Below are 17,896 nucleotides of genomic sequence, written 5' to 3' on the forward strand. Positions count from 1 at the left end.
TATCCTTATAGGAAGAGAAAACATAGACCCAGATATACACAGAGGGAAGGCCACGTGAAGATAGTGGGGGAATGTGGCCCTCTGCAAGCCAAGGACAGAAGCCTCAGAAGAAATCAACTTTGCTGACACCTTGATCTTGGATTTCTAGCCTCCAGAATTGTGAGAATATAGATTTCTGTTGTTGAAGTCACTTAGATGGCACTTTATTATGGCAGCTCTACCAAGCTCATACAATGCCCTAACTATTTCTAATGGTGACCAATAACTTTCTGTGTATTTATGTAATTAATTATCTTTCTTTATCTTTTTCATATCATATGAATGCATGGATTTTATACATTCAACATGTTTCAGTTTCAATAATTTTTACTTTGGATGGTTAAATTGTTCCATATTTGGCTGGAGGAAGCCTAGAGGAAGTTGACTTTTGTGTCATTTTGATATGATCCCAACAGTCTTTGGTAACTTCCTTCCTCTCAGGTAGAAGGTATTGTGGGCTCATTTTATACATTTTTGATCCCAACACATTTAACATAATCATTTGCTCTATGATATTCATAAAATAATTTCAAAATGATACCAGTATTTTTTTTATCAGTTTTCATGAGACTACTAGAAGAAATTAAAAATTTACCTTTTTGTCCTTAGAATACCTATTTCTAAGAATATATAGTCAAAGTCTTATGTTATAAAAAAACTTAAAACAATTCTTCTCTTTGTGTGGTTGTGTCACCGACTTGATATACAGTTATGCTTATTTGTTTTAAAACAGTCTTCTCAGTACTTTGTCAGGCAGCGTTCTTTGTTTATTTTATAAGCATCATTAGAAAATACTTTTCTTCAAGCTGTAATGAGAATTGAAGTTCAAAGACAGATGAAATGGGAAGAAGCACAGTTCTGGGACCTCATCTTCCTGCTTATATGCATCATTTAATAGTTCACCAATGATTTCACAGCAATTCATCCAGGATTCCCTGAATAAACTGTTCCCTGACAAAACATTTTAATCACTGCATCAATTTAGATAATCCTGGTCATGTCATGAACACTGAAGCCTTAATGTTTCCAGGCTCTTGTTTGTCCTTGAATATCAAAGCCTATAGATACACTGAAGATGTCTTCCAATAATGTTAATAGTTCTATTTACTGACTGAAATATTCATGATTAAAAAAAGAAATCCTAGCCAGAAGTTCCCTTTGAGGTCAGTTTTTTTTACGTGAAATATTTGAGTTAATCTTTTGCTCCACTTAAAAGCATACATAGACATGTGGGCACACAAACACACATATATACACCCCTTTATTCCTCATCTATACTGTTAGACAGACTGCATCATTTGCTAAATGTGAAACATTATTTGGCTGTTGTGCGACATGTTTAAATAGAAAGTGCATCTGGAATCAGATGGAATTGGTTTGGTAGTTAGGTTATTGCCTAATAATGAATGCTAATAAAATCACCTAACCTTTTATGGATTTGGTGTCCTTAGCTACAAAAGGGGCATAGTAACCCTTACTCCAGTGCTCTTGCCCAGAAAATCCCATGGATGGAGGAGCCTGGTGGGCTGCAGTCCATGGGGTCTCGAAGAGTCCGACACGACTTCACTTTCACGTTTCACTTTCATGCACTGGAGAAGGAAATGGCAACCCACTCCAGTGTTCTTGCCTGGAGAATCCCAGGGATGGGGGAGCCTTGTGGGCTGCCGTCCGTGGGGCTGCACAGAGTCGGACACGACTGAAGCGACTTAGCAGCATTAGCAGCAGCAACCCTTACCTGGCGGCTCAGTGGTAAAGAATCTGCCTGCCAATGTAAGAGGCATAAGAGACATGGGCTCTATCCTTCAGTCAGAAAGATCTCCTGGAGGAGGGCTGATCCTCTGGAGGAGGGCCTGGCAACCCACTCCAGTATTCTTACCTGGAGAATCCCATGGACAGAGGAACCTAGCAGACTACAGTCCACGGGGTTGCTGAGAGTCTGACATGGCTGAAGCGACTTAGCACAACCCTTACCTGTACAGTTAGTATATTAGGTCCCAGATGTAAAATGTAAGGATGGTATCTGGCACCCAATAGAGGTTAGTAAGATAAGCAATAGGAAGATAGTAACTATTTTCATTCTCTACCTAAAAACCTAAGAAGGACAGAAATGGAAGCAGAAGAAAATCATTCGATCTTGAAGATGATTGTGAGTACAGTGCTACTTCTTCTCTTAATTCTCAGATCATTGTGTGTAATCTGGTTCAACTTTCAAGGAGATCCAACCTGAGCTGGTATTGCTTCAGTTGGCCAGGAAGCCAAAGCACTGAGTAGTCTTTAAAGTCCTGTTAATAAGGCACAGAGGTAATATAAAACAGTGGTTATCTTAGTCAGGGCTTTGCCTATCAACTGTAGGACAGGATAACCCAAAGATAGCTTCTAGGAGATTCATCAGTAATCTCAAAGGTCACTCAAGAAAACATACATGTTTCATCCCACTCTTTGGAGATCTTTCCCTTCTCCTAAAAAGGCATTTTCTCATCTAGAGTAAGATAAAGCACAAGACTCTTAATTTGAAGTTTCATCTTGGTAGTGAGACATCTGGGAGCAATGCTTTCTTTAGTTGGTACTCATTTTTTTTTTTCCTTGTCAAATAATCATTTCTTGTCACTACGTAGTTGTTAAAAAAGCAAGGGAAGAAAGCATTGTTCAACAGTTTTCTGCTGCAGAAAAAGGACTCCTCCTAAATTACTATTTAATATCAACTTCCGAAGAGTTGATTCCGTAGAGCGCATGCTCTCAGACATTTTAATGTGTATTGTATGAAAATGCAGGTAATGGTGGGATAAGGAGACTTGACAGGTCTCTTTATTGTGGAATTTCTCAGATCCTTAAATGTACTAATGTATATTACAGTCTCCCAAAGGGAGATGCAGGATTCAGCACTCCTGGTCAGTCATGTTTGGCTTCTCTGTCCATGGGATTCTCCAGGCGAGAATACTGAAGTGGATTGCCATTCCCTTCTCCAGGGGATCTTCCTGACCCAGAGATTGAACCTGAGTCTCCTGCATTGCAGGCAGATTCTTTACCGTCTGAGCCACCAGGGAAGCCACCTTCTAAAACTTAACCGATCCTAGATCTGTGGTTCCATAGAGTGTAGAGGATCACCATTGTACAGAACACACTCTGGGAAATAAAGTTTTATAATTTAAAACTACAGGTAAGAGGAACATTGGATCAATGGACCCCTAACAGACATGAATTATTTTCAGGACAGTATCAGTTGTTCTTTGCTTTATCTATTGCAACCATTGTTTGGTTGTAAAAAATAGAAACCCATTGGAAACCAATTTAAACAGAAGATGAAAGTCTTGGTAGAATACAGAGCTATTTCACAGAGTCCAAATTCAGAAAATATACAGAACTTTAGGAGGACTAGACTGTGACCCTAAAGTCAGAACTTGTGATTAAAGGACCATGTGGGTGATTGATTACTGCTTTTTTCCTGCTTGCCTGTTTTTTCTTTCAAAGAGCTTTGTCTGAACTGTCAAGAAAGTGTATGACATAGCCCTGATTCTATGTTGCCTTTAAGCAATTGATAGTAATTATTGCTATGTTGTGTCCAACTTCTCAAGAGAAAGAGAATCTAGATAGCCCAGCTTAGATTGGGCTTTCACCCACCGCTCGTCCAATCTCCTGAGGCTAAAATTCATGTGCTATAAACAGGAGGGTTTAGGCTTGCCCCCTCAGTTTGGAGAGGGAGTGAATCATTCTTAGAAGGAAGGGGCCATGGGATGAACAGGCACCGCCAAAGGGACATCAGTCATGACTTCTTCATAAGAATCATTTAGAAAGAAGGGCACCCTTGATGGCTGTGTTTCATATAGTGACAACAGAAAATTGATTTAGAAAGAACATCCTTCATAGAATCTATTTGTGAATCTATTATGAATATATTGTGTCAGGCATTATCACTATTTGTTAGTATCTAATTCTCCTCTACTGCTAGGTACAAGGATCCTCTGCCCCTTGAAGGTTGATGTGGTCATGTGACTTCACTTGGCCAATGAAATGTCACTTTGTGGGGGGAGCACTTTGAAATGGAAGGATTTAGAGACCGAAATAGCCTGCAAGTGCTGAGCCAACTCATGGACAAAACTAGCAGAGCTCCAGGGGACTTTATGTAAGAGAATTATTTTATTCTGTGACTTCCTCTTCCCCAGACATTTTGGAGTTGTCTTTTTAAAAAAATATTTATTTATGTGACTATGCTGGGTCATAGTTGTGGCACAAGGAATCTTTGATCTTTGTTGTGGCATGCAAGCTCTTCAGCTGTGGCATGCAGGATCTTCAGTTGTGGCATGCGACCTCTCAGTTGTGGCATATGAGATCTAGTTCCCTGACCAGGGATCTAATCCAGGGCTCCTCCACTGGGAGTGTGGACTCTCAGCCACTGGACCACCACAGAAGTCCCTGAAGTAATCTGTTACTGTATTATAATCTGTCCTATGCTGACTAGTACAAATAGTCACTGAAATGAACCACACAGGTTCAACAGTGTAATGAAGGTGAATATTATCCTGAGCTGGTGCTACTATGAGAGGCCACCAGTTTGGTAACTTACAGGCAAGATCCCCCAACTTCCAGTTCAATTGGTGGGATTCATGATACATTTTGGTAAGTAATTTCACTTCTCATGACTGGAATTTTAAGTATCTTGCAGAGGTTAATAAAAAATATTATTTTCACGTGCTCTCTTTATGTAACACCACTATGTTATCAGAAGATGATCAATTTTCTTGTGTTTTCTCATTGAACAAGGTATACCAATATCTATTACAATATGTACATTTAATCAGATGACCACCAATGCCACTAATTTTTTTCAGAATTATCATTCTATATTCACGCTGTTATGTTGAAAAGTGGTTCAGGAAGTATATGTGGACACAGGTGCCCTGTTCTTATACAACCCTGATTTTGCCCAGAGACCTATCCACAGTCAGGTGCCTCCGGTGAAGCTGAGCTATATTCCAGGCCCAAGGTTGGGCCGAATGGTCTCAGGCTAACCCCATTTCCCCTGCCAGTGTTTGGTTTGAGTATAGGCACGAGACCTCAATTTGCCCAATGGAAGAAGTCTGCTAGAGGATTTCTAGGATCCATTTCCTTTTTTCTAAGAAAGAGTTACAAGAAGAAATGGTTTATTTTCCTTACCCTCCCTGAATATTGTCATTTTGGGATGTGTTGCCTAGAAGTGCCACAGGAGTCTTCTTGCTGTTAGCCTGAAGATGAAACCAGAGGATGTCCAGAAAAGACAGAGCTGTGATACAGAAAGAATCAAGATCCCTGAAAATAGTGTTGAGCTACAGAATCCATCAATCCTGAAGTTCTTCTTCTCTGGACGTTCTGTTATATAGGACAAATTTCCATTGAATAGGAATTTCTATTACTTGCAGCTCAAAGTATCCTACATAATGCTTTAATAGTATCTGTACTTTTTTAGTTTAGCATATATCTTTTTCTGTTGCCTCTGGGAAAATAGTATGTAAAATCTTCTTTTAAGACTTCCTGAAAAAAGAAAAAAGACTTCCTAAATCTTTACCCATGAATTACGATAGACATTAGATAACAAAATTCTAGCAGTTTCTATGAGGATAGCTGGACTCCTTAATCAATCAGCATTCTTTCAAACACTATGAGCAATTCCAGAATACAGGGCAGATGATTAAACATGTTTTACTTCACAGGTAACTTATGGTCAAATTTCAAAGATTCAGAAATCACGATCTGTCAAGTGGAAGAATGAAAATTGAAAATCTGCTTCTTTGCTGATGCCTGACTGGGTCTGAGTACTGCTGGTAATGGAACAGGGAAAGGGGTTGATCATACACTGTCTGGAACATAATATCAGAAGTCCTACAAGTAAATGAAAGTCAAAGTGATGGTGTATTTTATTTAGTTTTTATTAACAAAGTTTTTTCCTATTTTTTGGCCAAGTTGTGCTATATGCAGGATCTTAGATCCCCAACCAAAGATCGAATCTGTGCCCACTGCAGGGAAGCATGGTGTCTTAACTGCTGGATTGCCAAGGAAGTCCTGGTAATGGTGTATTTTAAATTGTGAAATTGTAATCAAAGCACTTAAGTATTCTATAGATTTTTTTTTATCAAGTTCTTAGATAGTTATTTGTATAGTTACTTGTTTGCCTTCCCTGTTAGACTGCAAGCTCCTTGAGGGCAAGGGCCATATTTGTCTTGTTCTTCACTGCACCTCTGTCACCTCACACAATTGTTATTTCTGTTTTGTGATGAGAACATGTAAGACCTAGTCTTTTAGCAACTTTCAAATACATATATATATTATATATATATAAAATACAGTATTGTTAACTATAATCACAATGCTGTATGTTAGATCTCCAGATCTCATTTACCTTCTAACTACAGGTTTGTTAGACCTTTGACCAATAGGTCCTCAATTCCCCCTGCCCCCCTCCCCCAAGGTACTTATATTTTTTACAAGCTGTTCCCTTCCCCTCTAAAGTTATTATCAGGACAGTTTCCCTCTTAGTGTAGTTATTACTATTATTTTTCTATCTGTTACACCTGTAACAGATGTGGATGAGGTTGGCCCACAGGTGTAGCCCAGCCTTGCAAGCCTATGATGAATGTGTCACTGTTCCATTTTCCTCCTTTCTTTCTCTTCTTCTCTCTGTAAAGTCTTCCTGTCTCCTGCCCTTAGGTTTCTGTATAAGATCAGTAAATCTCTGAATTTCCAACGGAGCTACTGTATGGGGTGGTGGGGGATAAATGACTGACCTCCATCCATTTCCTAGATCCTTTGTGACCTTTGGTCAACTCACTTGATCCCTGGTCATTGACTGATGACTGGAAAGGTAAGAAAAATTCTGAAAGCTAATAATAATAAAGAGTGAAAAATACGAGCTCTTGTCTACTTTTAAAAAAAATTGGAGTATAATTGCTTTTACTATATTGTATTACTTTATCTTGTACAACAAATTGAATCAGCTATTATGTATACATATATCCCCTCCTTCTTGTGCCTCCCTTCCACCGCAACCCCCATCCCAAGGGCTCTACTTTTTTTCAGCCCATTTATCTTTTCTTGGCAGCACCCTTATGTTGAGTTGATCTAATGGTCTATTCTCATCCTTCCTTTGATAGAGATCTTTTGCTCAATTTCCATTTTAGACTACTCCTGATTCTTTCCTCTAGGCTTCACCTAATCACTGAGCCCAACAGGTACTAAGTAGAGGTCCCTTTGTGCAAAAGGCTCAAGGACAAGCTTTCCTATGTTCAAAGTCATTTTATTAGGCTTGGCATTAGTGTTAACTCTTAACATCCTGTTTGTTTCACTGAGTCTTCATTTATTATGTAGAATACAATGTACCTACTAGGATCTCCTCTGAGACATGCCTGCTTCATTAGTAGAGAGAGATCAGTCAGAGATGTTTTTAGCCACATGACTGCTGATTGGACCTTTGGTAGAACTTTCCCTAAACCAGGCCAGTAAGATCCTCTCCCCCATGAGTGTGAACTGACCCCAGTGACTGCCAGTCATATTTCACCCAGTGAGTTAGAAATGGAGACTTATTATTGGGTAACTGTTAGCAGCAGCGATTGGCCACTCCTGAAACTCTGCCTAGCTCACTAATATCTTTGTGACCTGCTTTGTCAAGGCACTTTCAAGGTGGTCCAAAGTGCAAGTAAAAGATGGTAGCTGCAAATAGAGAAACAGGTAATTGACTCAAGAACTTGATAGTGTGAATTGAAGGGAATGGGTAGATTGCAGAGATATAGAGATTGAACAAGTGTTGAGATCTGGCCTAAGAACAGTGCTAAGTTGAAGACAGTGCTATTACTCCTCGGCTGGGGAACGTTTTCAATCAATATTGGAGTGGCTGGTTGCTGGACAGGTTGGGCTCTCTGGGATTCTTGAGCTTTTTAAGTAACGGTTCCTCTTTTTTCACAAGCAGCCGTGTGAAAGCCGACTGTAGAACTTCGTAAGAGTGTATGATACATATGCACTATTTAAGTTGTCTCAGTCCAGCTCCCGTGTCACCAAAACCTTGTATTTATAAAAACTGGTGTCTGAGTACAGGGTAGCTAAGAAACAGAAGGAAGCTAAATAGCCCACACTTTGTACTCACCATCAGTATAACCTCTTATGAGTAGTGGAACCCAGATTGAAACCTACATTTCCTAAATTCTAAAGGTCCCTGCTCTTAACCCTCCAGAGGAAAAGGACGGTGTGTGTGTATGTGTGTGAATATTGGCTGTGTTAATCTCATCCAGGGATTCCGTGCCTGTAAAATGCCTGAACTATTAAGGCAACGAAGGATTCCTTAGATCACAGGCTTCCTTTAGTCCTATTTTTTTCCTTTAAGAAAGTTTACCAGCTTCTCATTATCAGATTGAGTGAAGAGTTATAGAAAAAGAAGGCGAGCTGGGGCCGTGGTCCCCGATGAATCAGTTGGCAGCCAAGCAGGGCTGGCGCGGCTAATTACTAGACCTGAGTCAACCCGTCTGCCGGCAGGCGGTCAGGCGGGATGGTTCGAGGTCCCGCGGCTGAAATGTGCGCTTACTGGCAATGCAGGGCAAGCACAGGGAAGGAAGCCGAGATCTCAGGCCGAGACGCCCACGTGTAGGGAGGGCGGAAGACGCCTCTCGGGGGTACAGGGGTCAGGCAGGCAGGGCTGGATCTCCAGCTTCCGCCCGCTCGGGTGCCGCGCGGCTCCTCCCACTCTCTCCCGCTTCCAGGCGGCCGGACCAACGGGCCGGGCGGGCGGGCGGGCGCGCGGGGCGGGGTGGGGCGGGGCGCGGCGGGGCGCGCGGCCTGCGCGCAGGTGCAGCCCGGCGCCCGGCCCGCCCGTTCCGCCGCCGCCGCCGACGTGCGTGCTGCTCGGCGGAGGGGCCGGGCCTGCGCTCTCTCCTCCTTCCTCCCCGCCTCCCGTTGCCGGTAGGACCCATCTCCCGCTGCCGCTGGGACCCCCGTGTCATCGCGCGCCCCGAGCACGGTGAGGTCCTCAGGGAGCCTGCGGGCGCGCCCCCGCCGCGTCTTCGACCCTCCGACTCGTTGCTCTGAGGCCGGCGTCGGGCCAGGGCTGGGTGGCCGGCACGGGGCGAGGGCAGCTGGCGGCGTGGAGCGTGTGGATGAATGAGGCGTTGTTGGACTAGGCCGCGCCTCGCGAGAGCGGCCCACGCCTCACTCGGCACGTTCTAGGGAAAGCCTCCTACCGAGGCGGGGATGGCCAGTGGCCCCATTCAGAGGGGGAAGGTTTTTGGAGGGTCTCTGCTTTGGCTGGGCGGCCGGCCACCCCTCGGTAGAAGGCCAGGGGACTGGAGTCTCCTCTCATGTAAATGTGCTTCGGAGATCTGGGGTTTGGCTGGCAACTGGTGGGAGTTACGATCCTAGAAGGGAGATTCCTTGGCCTCCGGGGTCAAGGATCAGAGGCTGGACTATCACTTAATGAGCGGGGCCTCAGCGTGGCCCGCGGAGGTTCCGCTGGAGCCAGAAGATAGGGACATAGTTCCCAGCTTATAAAACGTGAGGTTAGCAGTCCTCTTAAGTTCAGTTTGCAGTACTGAAGTGGGGTCAGTTCCGCGCGGAGAAACTTGGAGCCAGATTGTCAGGGACCCAGAAAGTTTCGACCTTTAAACAAAAAGGTTTAGTAAATCCATTTCGGACTAGAAATAATCAAAGGGTAGATTCCGGACGTTGCTTATGAGGTCTGAGGAGTCGTAGCTACAGTGCCAAAGGTGGAAGAAACTTGTTGGAAAGACCTTGATGTTGGCGAGTGTTCTTTCATGTGAAACGTGGTGTTTCTGTGCGAAATGGGAAAGAGTAGGTTCCAGATTAAGGGGGAATGGTTTGGTGGGAGGTGACTCGGTTGCTAGTGGTTCTACAATGGATTTTCTTTGACACTTTTATCTGTGCTTGTGCTTCCAAATGCTTTCATTCATGTAACCACACGTCAGGTTAAGAAAGTGTTTTGTGAACAGTCTGAATGGAAGATTGGCAGCTTACGTTTTATTTTTTATTTCTGGTGCCACATATTTGTATTTTACTTACATATTTTAAATTTCGTTTTGGCTGTGCTGGGTCTTCCTTGCTGTTCTGGATTTTCTCTAGTTGTGGAGTACTTGCTTCTCATTGCAGTGGCTTCTCTCCTTGCAGAGCAGGGGCTCTAGGCAGTAGCTGAGACACGTGAGCTCAGTAGTTGCCATTCCTGGGCTCTAGAGCTCAGGCTCAATATTTGTGGCTCACAGACTTAATTGGGCCTCACCGTGTAGGATCTTCTCAGATCAGGGATCAAACCTGTGTCTCCTGCATTGGCAGGCAGATTCTTTACCACCAAGCCACCAGGGAATCCCTGGTGCTACATATTTTTAGATCAGTTTTTCTATTACTTTTCAGGGGTGACTGCTTTGATAACTATCATAATCAAATCTGTTAACAACTTTTCTGTTTATATTGTTGAAAAATAAAGTATGTCAGTTTTGAATTAATATATACAGTGCATTTTGTTTTTTATTATTCAATAATATATTTTGTGTGATGAAATGTGTTTTTGGTCAATGGGGATAGTAAAATGTTTTGTTCACGTGTATGTTTGTTTTGACATTTCAGATGCCCCCCAAAAAGGGAGGTGATGGAATTAAACCACCCCCAATCATTGGAAGATTTGGAACCTCCTTGAAAATTGGTATTGTTGGATTACCAAATGTTGGGTAGGTGAATATTGGCCTTTTCACATTTTCCTTTTGTAAATATTTTGGTCCTGTGGTACAAAGGGAAACTCTGGAGGTAATTGAAATTTAAATTGAAGAGGCCAGGAAACTGGAATACTACTATGTTGCAAAGCAAGGTTTTCATTGAGATGTATCTTATTTTTGGTTTTCTACACAGATACTGTATTGAAACTTGAGTTAACTTACATTGTTTGTTTTGCTGAACTCAGAGGAAGAATCTGTGGGAATTGAAACATCTAGTTGAGACAGAACAGCCCTGGTTTGCCTCAAACACTGTTGGGAGACACAATGCTGAATTTATGTGGAATTAGAATAGTTTAAATTAGATTTTCTCGCTGGTTGGCTATGTAGGATACCTAGTCTGGTCACCAAAGGCCACACAGTAGGATACTTTAGTAAATAGTTTTAAAACCCACATTATAAATTTGATTAGATTCTTGGGGAGATCAGGGATAAGATGACTGAATTTTTACTTGAAGAGAAGGTGATGAATTTGAACTTAATATTGGAAATTGTATGATAAAAGGGTATTTGTTATAAAGTGGTTAAATCTGAAAGTTGTGGGAATAAAATTTTGAGTTTTGTAATGTTTAAAATTAAAGTGAATCACTTATTGCGAGTGAGACAGTAATTAGAAAATATTTGTGGGTGTTTTTTTTTTTTGTATAAATATGCACATGCAACTTGAATGTTCAAAGTCTATTTTTTCATTATTTGCCCTTCTATTTTAATACCTTTCACTAACCTTAAAATACAAAAAATGTCTCAGAAATGATTGGGGTGTACTAAGGAGTATCAAATCCAATATGTTAAGGATTTGTTAAGGTGACAGAAGATGTTTTGGAATGTGAGTTAGGCTTAAGATTGGCAGGTGGGACAACCGTGTTCTTTGATGTGTTCCTTGGAGCCCCTGTCACAGAGACTGCCTAGTGAATGCAGCATGGTGTGACCAAGTGAGGCAGTTCTGAAATTCTTGTAATGTAAAGCGTGACGTGTGGCTGTCCTAATTTCAACTGGAGCTGGAGAGGTTTGCATTTTGAGGGGGTTTCCTGCTGTGATATAGGCTGCTTGCAAAGTAAGACTAAATAGAGAGTGGGAATATAAGCAAAACAAATAATTAAGCAAAGTACTGTAGGGGTGTTGTCAATAAACTTGAAAGCAAGATATGATCATTATGTATGTTGTGAGCTTTATTACACTTAGTAAGCAAGACATAGTTTTTAGATATTAACGTACTTCTCTTATTCTAGACTCATTGCAGTCAGTGCAGCTTGATTTTAGTGGAAACACTTTAAATGGGTTATCTTAAACTTCTTCCTTTTATTTTATTTTTGGCTGCATTGCATGGCATGTGGGATCTTAGTTTGGTGACCAGGGATTGAACCCATACCCCGTGAAGTGGAAGCACATAGAGTCTTAACCAGCTGGACTGCCAGGGAAATTGTAAAATGGTCCATCTGAAAAAGTATTTCTTACATGAGTTTTTTAGCATAGAGCATAATGTCAGTATATATGAGAATAACCTAAAATATTTTTTTAAATGTGTTATTTATGCTTTTAAATTAAATACTCCTCCAGTTCTGTTGACATATACTTCATAACAGTAAATTCACTCATTTTAATAATGCACAGTTTGATGAGATTTGGCAATTGTGTTTGGCTGTGAACACTCCTTTTTATAGAATGATCTTACATTGCCTAACTGTATCAGTTAGGGTTCTTCGTAAGCAGCACAAATTCTTGTTGTTTTAAGCAAGAAAAAGACACTGGAAGAAAAGCATTGAAGAGCAAGCTGAATGGCCAAGCCTCAGTAGGGACAGGAGCTTGGATAGCCTGGCGGAGTTGGGTCTGCATGGAGCCCAGCCATATGAAGCTCTGGGTGTGGACCAGAGGTGTGGTCCTCTGGGTGTTTCTCATCACCTGCTGCCTCTCCAGAGGAATGCCGGTTCCTGTGTAGGGAAATCTGACTGAACATGTCTTCCTCTAGATAGGCTCACAAGAAACGGACTGGGGAGAGGGGACAGTTAAAAAATAAGGACCTTTAGTACAGAAACCGATGGAGGAGGGCATGGCAACCCACTCAAGTATTCTTGCCTGGAGAAGCTCCATGGACAGAGGAGCCTGGTGGGCTACAGTCCATGGGGCTGCAAAGAGTCGAACACGACTGAGCGCCTAAGCACAGTACAGAAACCATCTGAAGAATCTCTTGGTTTTTAGAGAACTGGATGAATAAAAAGTTTTGCTTTTTAGTAGCCATAAGGCTGATTACCTAAAAACATCGAGGTAATATTTATAGCTAACAATACCTGATACTTATTTGAACACTTATTTGCTATATGCCTATCATTGGGCACATTATATGTGTTATCTAATTTAATCAATGTTTGATGTCGCTGCCCTCTTCCCATTATACTTTGAATTCCATGAAGGCAAAGATAGCCTTGTTCTTCTTCATTGTTATTATTTCTAGCACTTAGACTGGTGTTCGGAGAAAGCAACGGCACCCCACTCTGGTACTTTTGCCTGGAAAACCCCATGGACGGAGGAGCCTGGAAGGCTGCAGTCCATGGGGTCGCCAAGAGTTGGACACGACTGAGCGACTTCACTTTCACTTTTCACTTTCATGCATTGGAGAAGGAAATGGCAACCCACTCCGGTGTTCTTGCCTGGAGAATCCCAGGGACGGGGGAGCCTGGTGGGCTGCTGTCTATGGGGTCACACAAAGTCGGACACGACTGAAGCGACTTAGCGGCAGTAGCAGCAGTGTTAGGAACTTAGTGACAGTGGCAAAGAAGGTGAAAGTTAGTCACACAGTTGTGTGTGACTCTGTGATCCCGTGGGATGCAGCCCGCCAGACTTCTCTGTCTATGGAGTTCTCCAGGCAAGAGTCTGGAGTGGGTTGCCATTTCCTTCTCCAGATGATCTTCCTGACCCAGGGATTGAACCTGGGTCTCTTGCATTGCAGGCAGATGCTTTACTAACTGAGCTACTAGGGAAGCCCAGGAACTTAGTAGGCACTCAGTAATTATTTGTGAATGGGGTATTTCTTCTGCCCTTGATGCCATGTGTAGGTTTAGTGATAAGGGGACATGTTTTGATGGCCACTTTTAATGAAGTGAAGTAGAAAGAATACTAAAACAAAAATATGGAAATTTAATTTCCAGGTTTGTTCTGCTTTTTCTTACCTGAATGACCCTTTATAAATTAGCTCTTCTTGGGCAAGTATATCATTGTAGGTATAAGGCTTGGAGGATGTTAGGGGACACTACTGATACTTTTTTTTTTTAAGGTTTTTTGCTTGTTTGTATGTTTTGTTTTTAGGCTCACAGCAGCTTTGAGGGAAGGACACAGAGATTTCCCATACACCTCCTGCCCATATATGTGCATGTCCTTCCCCTCTTAGCAACATTCCACACCAGAGTGGGACATTTGTTACCATTGATGAACCTCACTGACACATCACCCAATGTCCATAATTTACTGTAGAGTACACTCTTGGTTCTTTACCTTCTATGGATTTAGACAAATGTATGAAGACCTTTGTCCACAGTATCTCATAGAGTTGTTTCACTACCCTGAAAATCCTCTCTGCTCTGCCTATTTATGAACTCTCCTCAACCACTAATCTTTTCGCTGTTTCCATACTTTGGTTTTTTTAGAATGAAATTGGAATTGTGCAGTATGTAGCCTTTTCAGATTGCCTTCTTTTACTTAGTAATATGCATTTGTTTCTTATATGTCTTTTCCTGGCTTAAATAGCTCATTTCATTTTAGCGCTGAATAGTATTTCATTGTCTGGATGTACCATAGTTTTTTTAATCCATTCACTGACTTAAGGACATCTTGGTTGCTTCTAAATTTTGGCAGTTACGAATAAAACTACTTGTTGTAAACATCCATCTGTAGGTTTTTGTGTGGGCATTAATTTCCAACTCATTTGGACCAAGGAATATGATTGCTGGATTGTATGGCAGGAGTATGTTTTTAGTTTTATAAGAAGCTTCTGAAGTGGCTGTATCGTTTTATATTTTCACCAGCAATGAGTGAGAATTCCTTTAGCTCCATATCCTTGCCAGCATTTGGTGCTGTCAGTGTTCTGGATTTTGGCCATTCTAATAGGTGTAGTGGTATTCCATTGTTTTAATTTGTATTTCCTTGATGACATTGTGAAGTATCTTTTCTTATACTTATTTGCCATCTGAATATCTTCTATGGTGAGATGTATGTCAAGGTCTTGGCCCATTTTTTAATTAGTTTGTTTTCTTATTGCTGAGTTTTAAGAGTTTTTTGTATATTTTGGATAACTGTGCTTTATCATGGACAAGGCAATGGCACCCCACTGCAGTACTCTTGCCTGGAAATCCCATGGATGGAGGAGCCTGGTAGGCTGCAGTCCATGGGGTCGCAAAGACTCAGACACGACTGAGCGACTTCACCTTCACTTCCATGCGTTGGAGAAGGAAATGGCAACCCACTCCAGTGTTCTTGCCTGGAGAATCCCAGGGACGGTGGGGCCTGGTGGGCTGCCATCTATGGGGTCGCACAGAGTCGGACACAACTGAAGCGACTTAGCAGCAGCAGCAGCAGCAGCAGCAGCGCTTTATCAAATATGTGTTTTGCAAGTATTTTCTTCCAGTTTGTGGCTTGTCTTCTCATTCTCTTGACGTTGTGTTTGCAGAGCAGAAATTTTTCATTTTAAATAAGTTTACCTTTTTATTGGGCTTCCTATGTGGTGCAATGGTAAAGAATCTGCCTGCCAGTGAAGGAGACACGTGTTCAATCCATGGGTTGGGACGATCCCCTGGAGAAGGAAATGGCAACCCACTCCAACATTCTTGCCCAGGAAATCCCATGGATAAAGGAACCTGGCAAGCTATAGTCCATGGGGTTGCAAACCTTACTGTTTCTTTCATGGATCATGCCTTTGGTATTGTACTGAAAAGTCATTGCCATACCCTAAGTCATCTGAGTTTTTCCCTATCTTCTAGGAGTTTTGGGCTTTCCTTGTGGCTCAGCTGGTAAATAATCCGCCTGCAATGTGGGAGACCTGGGTTTGATCCCTGGGTTGGGAAGATCCCCTGGAGAAGGGAAAGGCTACCCACTCCAGTGTTCTGGCCTGGAGAATTCCATGGACTATAGAGTCCATGGGGTTGCAAAGAATTGGAAGACACTGAGCAACTTGACTTCACTTCTTCTAGGAGTTTTTTAGTTTTGCATTTACATTTAGGTCTGTGATCCATTTGAGTTAATTTTTGTGAATTGTGTAATGTCTGTATCTAGATTCTTTTTTTTTTTTGGCATATGGATGTCCAGTTGTTCCAGCACCGTTTGTTGAAAAGACTGTCCTTGCTCCATTATATTGTCTTTGCTTGAGAAACTACAATTTGATATTCCGTCTTGGGACAGCTCTTCTTGATGCTGTCACTGCATGAGATGTGGTTAGTTTCAGTTGCAGGTGTCAGAATCCCCCCCCAAAACTATGGCCGAAACAGAAATTTCTTTTTTATGTAAAGTAAATTTAGCAGTCATGGGTTGGTATATTGACTTCGCTTTATGAAGTCTTAGAAACCCCAGCTCCTTGCACTTCGTGCCTTGGCAGTCCTAAGGGAGCGGCTTTTCGTTCTCATCATCCAAAGTGTTGTGAATTCCAGACAGCTGGTTATCCAGAAGGTCAAAAGGCCAGGTGACTTGCCCTGCAGTCTATATGGATTTTTTTTCCTGTAAGCTGTCACACTGTACATTCTTTTGTCCAGATTTAGTCATAAGAATTTTTCAGGGAAGGCTAGGAAATGTAGTCTTTATTTTGATGGTCAGATGATCAGTTAAAAAATCTGTTACTGTGAAAGGAGGAGAGAATGAAAATTGGGGGACCACTGTACACTCTGTTCCAGCAGTCACAGCTGCCTTAGGGGACTATTTGTCTTGCTTAGTTGATACTTCTGGGAATGTCCTTTGGTTGTTCCTATGACTTGCTGTTTTCCAATTCACCAGAGACCAACTACAGAGTCTTTCAAAGCTAGGTACTGTTGTTAAGGAAAACGCTGTAGGAAATGCTTTTAAAAAAAATTGCAGAATAATTATGTTCAGTGTTTTAGTTATGTAGTTTAATGTAACAAACCATTCCAAAAGCTTGTGGTTTAAGACAATGACTTTATTATTTCTCCTGGTTCTGTAGCTTAGTTGGGAGAGTTTGCTACTGGTCTCACTTCAGATCCTATATATCCTATATGTGCCTGCATTCAGCTGGTGGCCAGTCAGGATTGGAGGGTTCAAGTGGCCATACTGGCAGGGCTGGGGCCTTATCAGGCTTGGCTGGAAGTCTGGGTCATTTCTGCCCTCCTTTACTTGGCTTCTGTCTCTCCAGGTTATCTCCAAACTTTTTTATAGCATGGTGGCTAGCTCCCAAGAGAAAGAAAATGTGACGGTGGTACAACATGCTTCCACCTATTTCTTTTAGTTAAAACAAGTCATGACACCAGCCCAGAGACAAGGAGGGAAGGGAAATAGACCAGTTTCTTGGTGGGAGGAGTGGCAAAGAATGTGTGGCCATCTTTAATCTGCTGCATTCTATTATTTCTCCAGTATAGTTTTGTATGACACCCATTTGTTTCCTGGAGAGGTCTTTCTGGCTGATTCTTAGCTTCTTGTTCTTACTGAAGAAGCACCATTCCTTTTTTTAAAAAATACATCTTGTTTCTTGTTTATTTGTTGGCTGCTCTGGTTCTTCCTTGCTGGGCATGCGCTTTCCCTAGTTGCGGCCGGCTGGGGCTACTCTAGCTGCAGTGTGTGGGCTTCTCTTTACAGTGGTTTCTCTCGTTGCCGAGCACGGGCTCTAAGGCCTATGGCCTTCGGTAGTTGCAGAGAGTGGGTTCAGTAGTTGTGGCACACGGGCTTAGTAGTTGCCCCAAGGCATGTGGGATCTTCTCAGACCAGGGATTGAACCAGTCCCCTGCATTGCAACGCAGATTCTTAACCACAGGACCACAAGGTAAGCCTGAGGCTCTATTCTTGATTGCTTCAAGAAGCTCACTGGCGGAAGATTATTCTCTTAGTGTTCAATTTATAACTCGCTCTTTATGCATATATTTATTTTTTATGCTGGCCAGATTTTTTTCCAGTATTTGATTGTTAAAAATTTCGTATCCAGA

At 42.1% G+C, this 17,896-nt stretch overlaps 1 protein-coding gene across 1 annotated transcript in view; it reads left to right on the forward strand.

The window, feature by feature from the left end:
• Nucleotides 1-8,836: 8,836 nt before the first annotated feature.
• The window catches only part of OLA1 (Obg like ATPase 1), a 164,595-nt gene continuing 155,535 nt past the window's right edge, over nt 8,837-17,896 (forward strand). The window contains exons 1-2 of the mRNA XM_019970677.2: nt 8,837-9,013; nt 10,627-10,727. Coding sequence (XP_019826236.2) covers nt 10,627-10,727 — 101 coding nt within the window. The 5' untranslated portion in view covers nt 8,837-9,013. The remainder of the gene's footprint in view (nt 9,014-10,626; nt 10,728-17,896) is intronic.

The sequence above is a fragment of the Bos indicus genome, chromosome 2 (assembly GCF_029378745.1).
Source record: "Bos indicus isolate NIAB-ARS_2022 breed Sahiwal x Tharparkar chromosome 2, NIAB-ARS_B.indTharparkar_mat_pri_1.0, whole genome shotgun sequence".
In the NCBI taxonomy this organism is placed as follows: Eukaryota; Metazoa; Chordata; class Mammalia; order Artiodactyla; family Bovidae; genus Bos; species Bos indicus.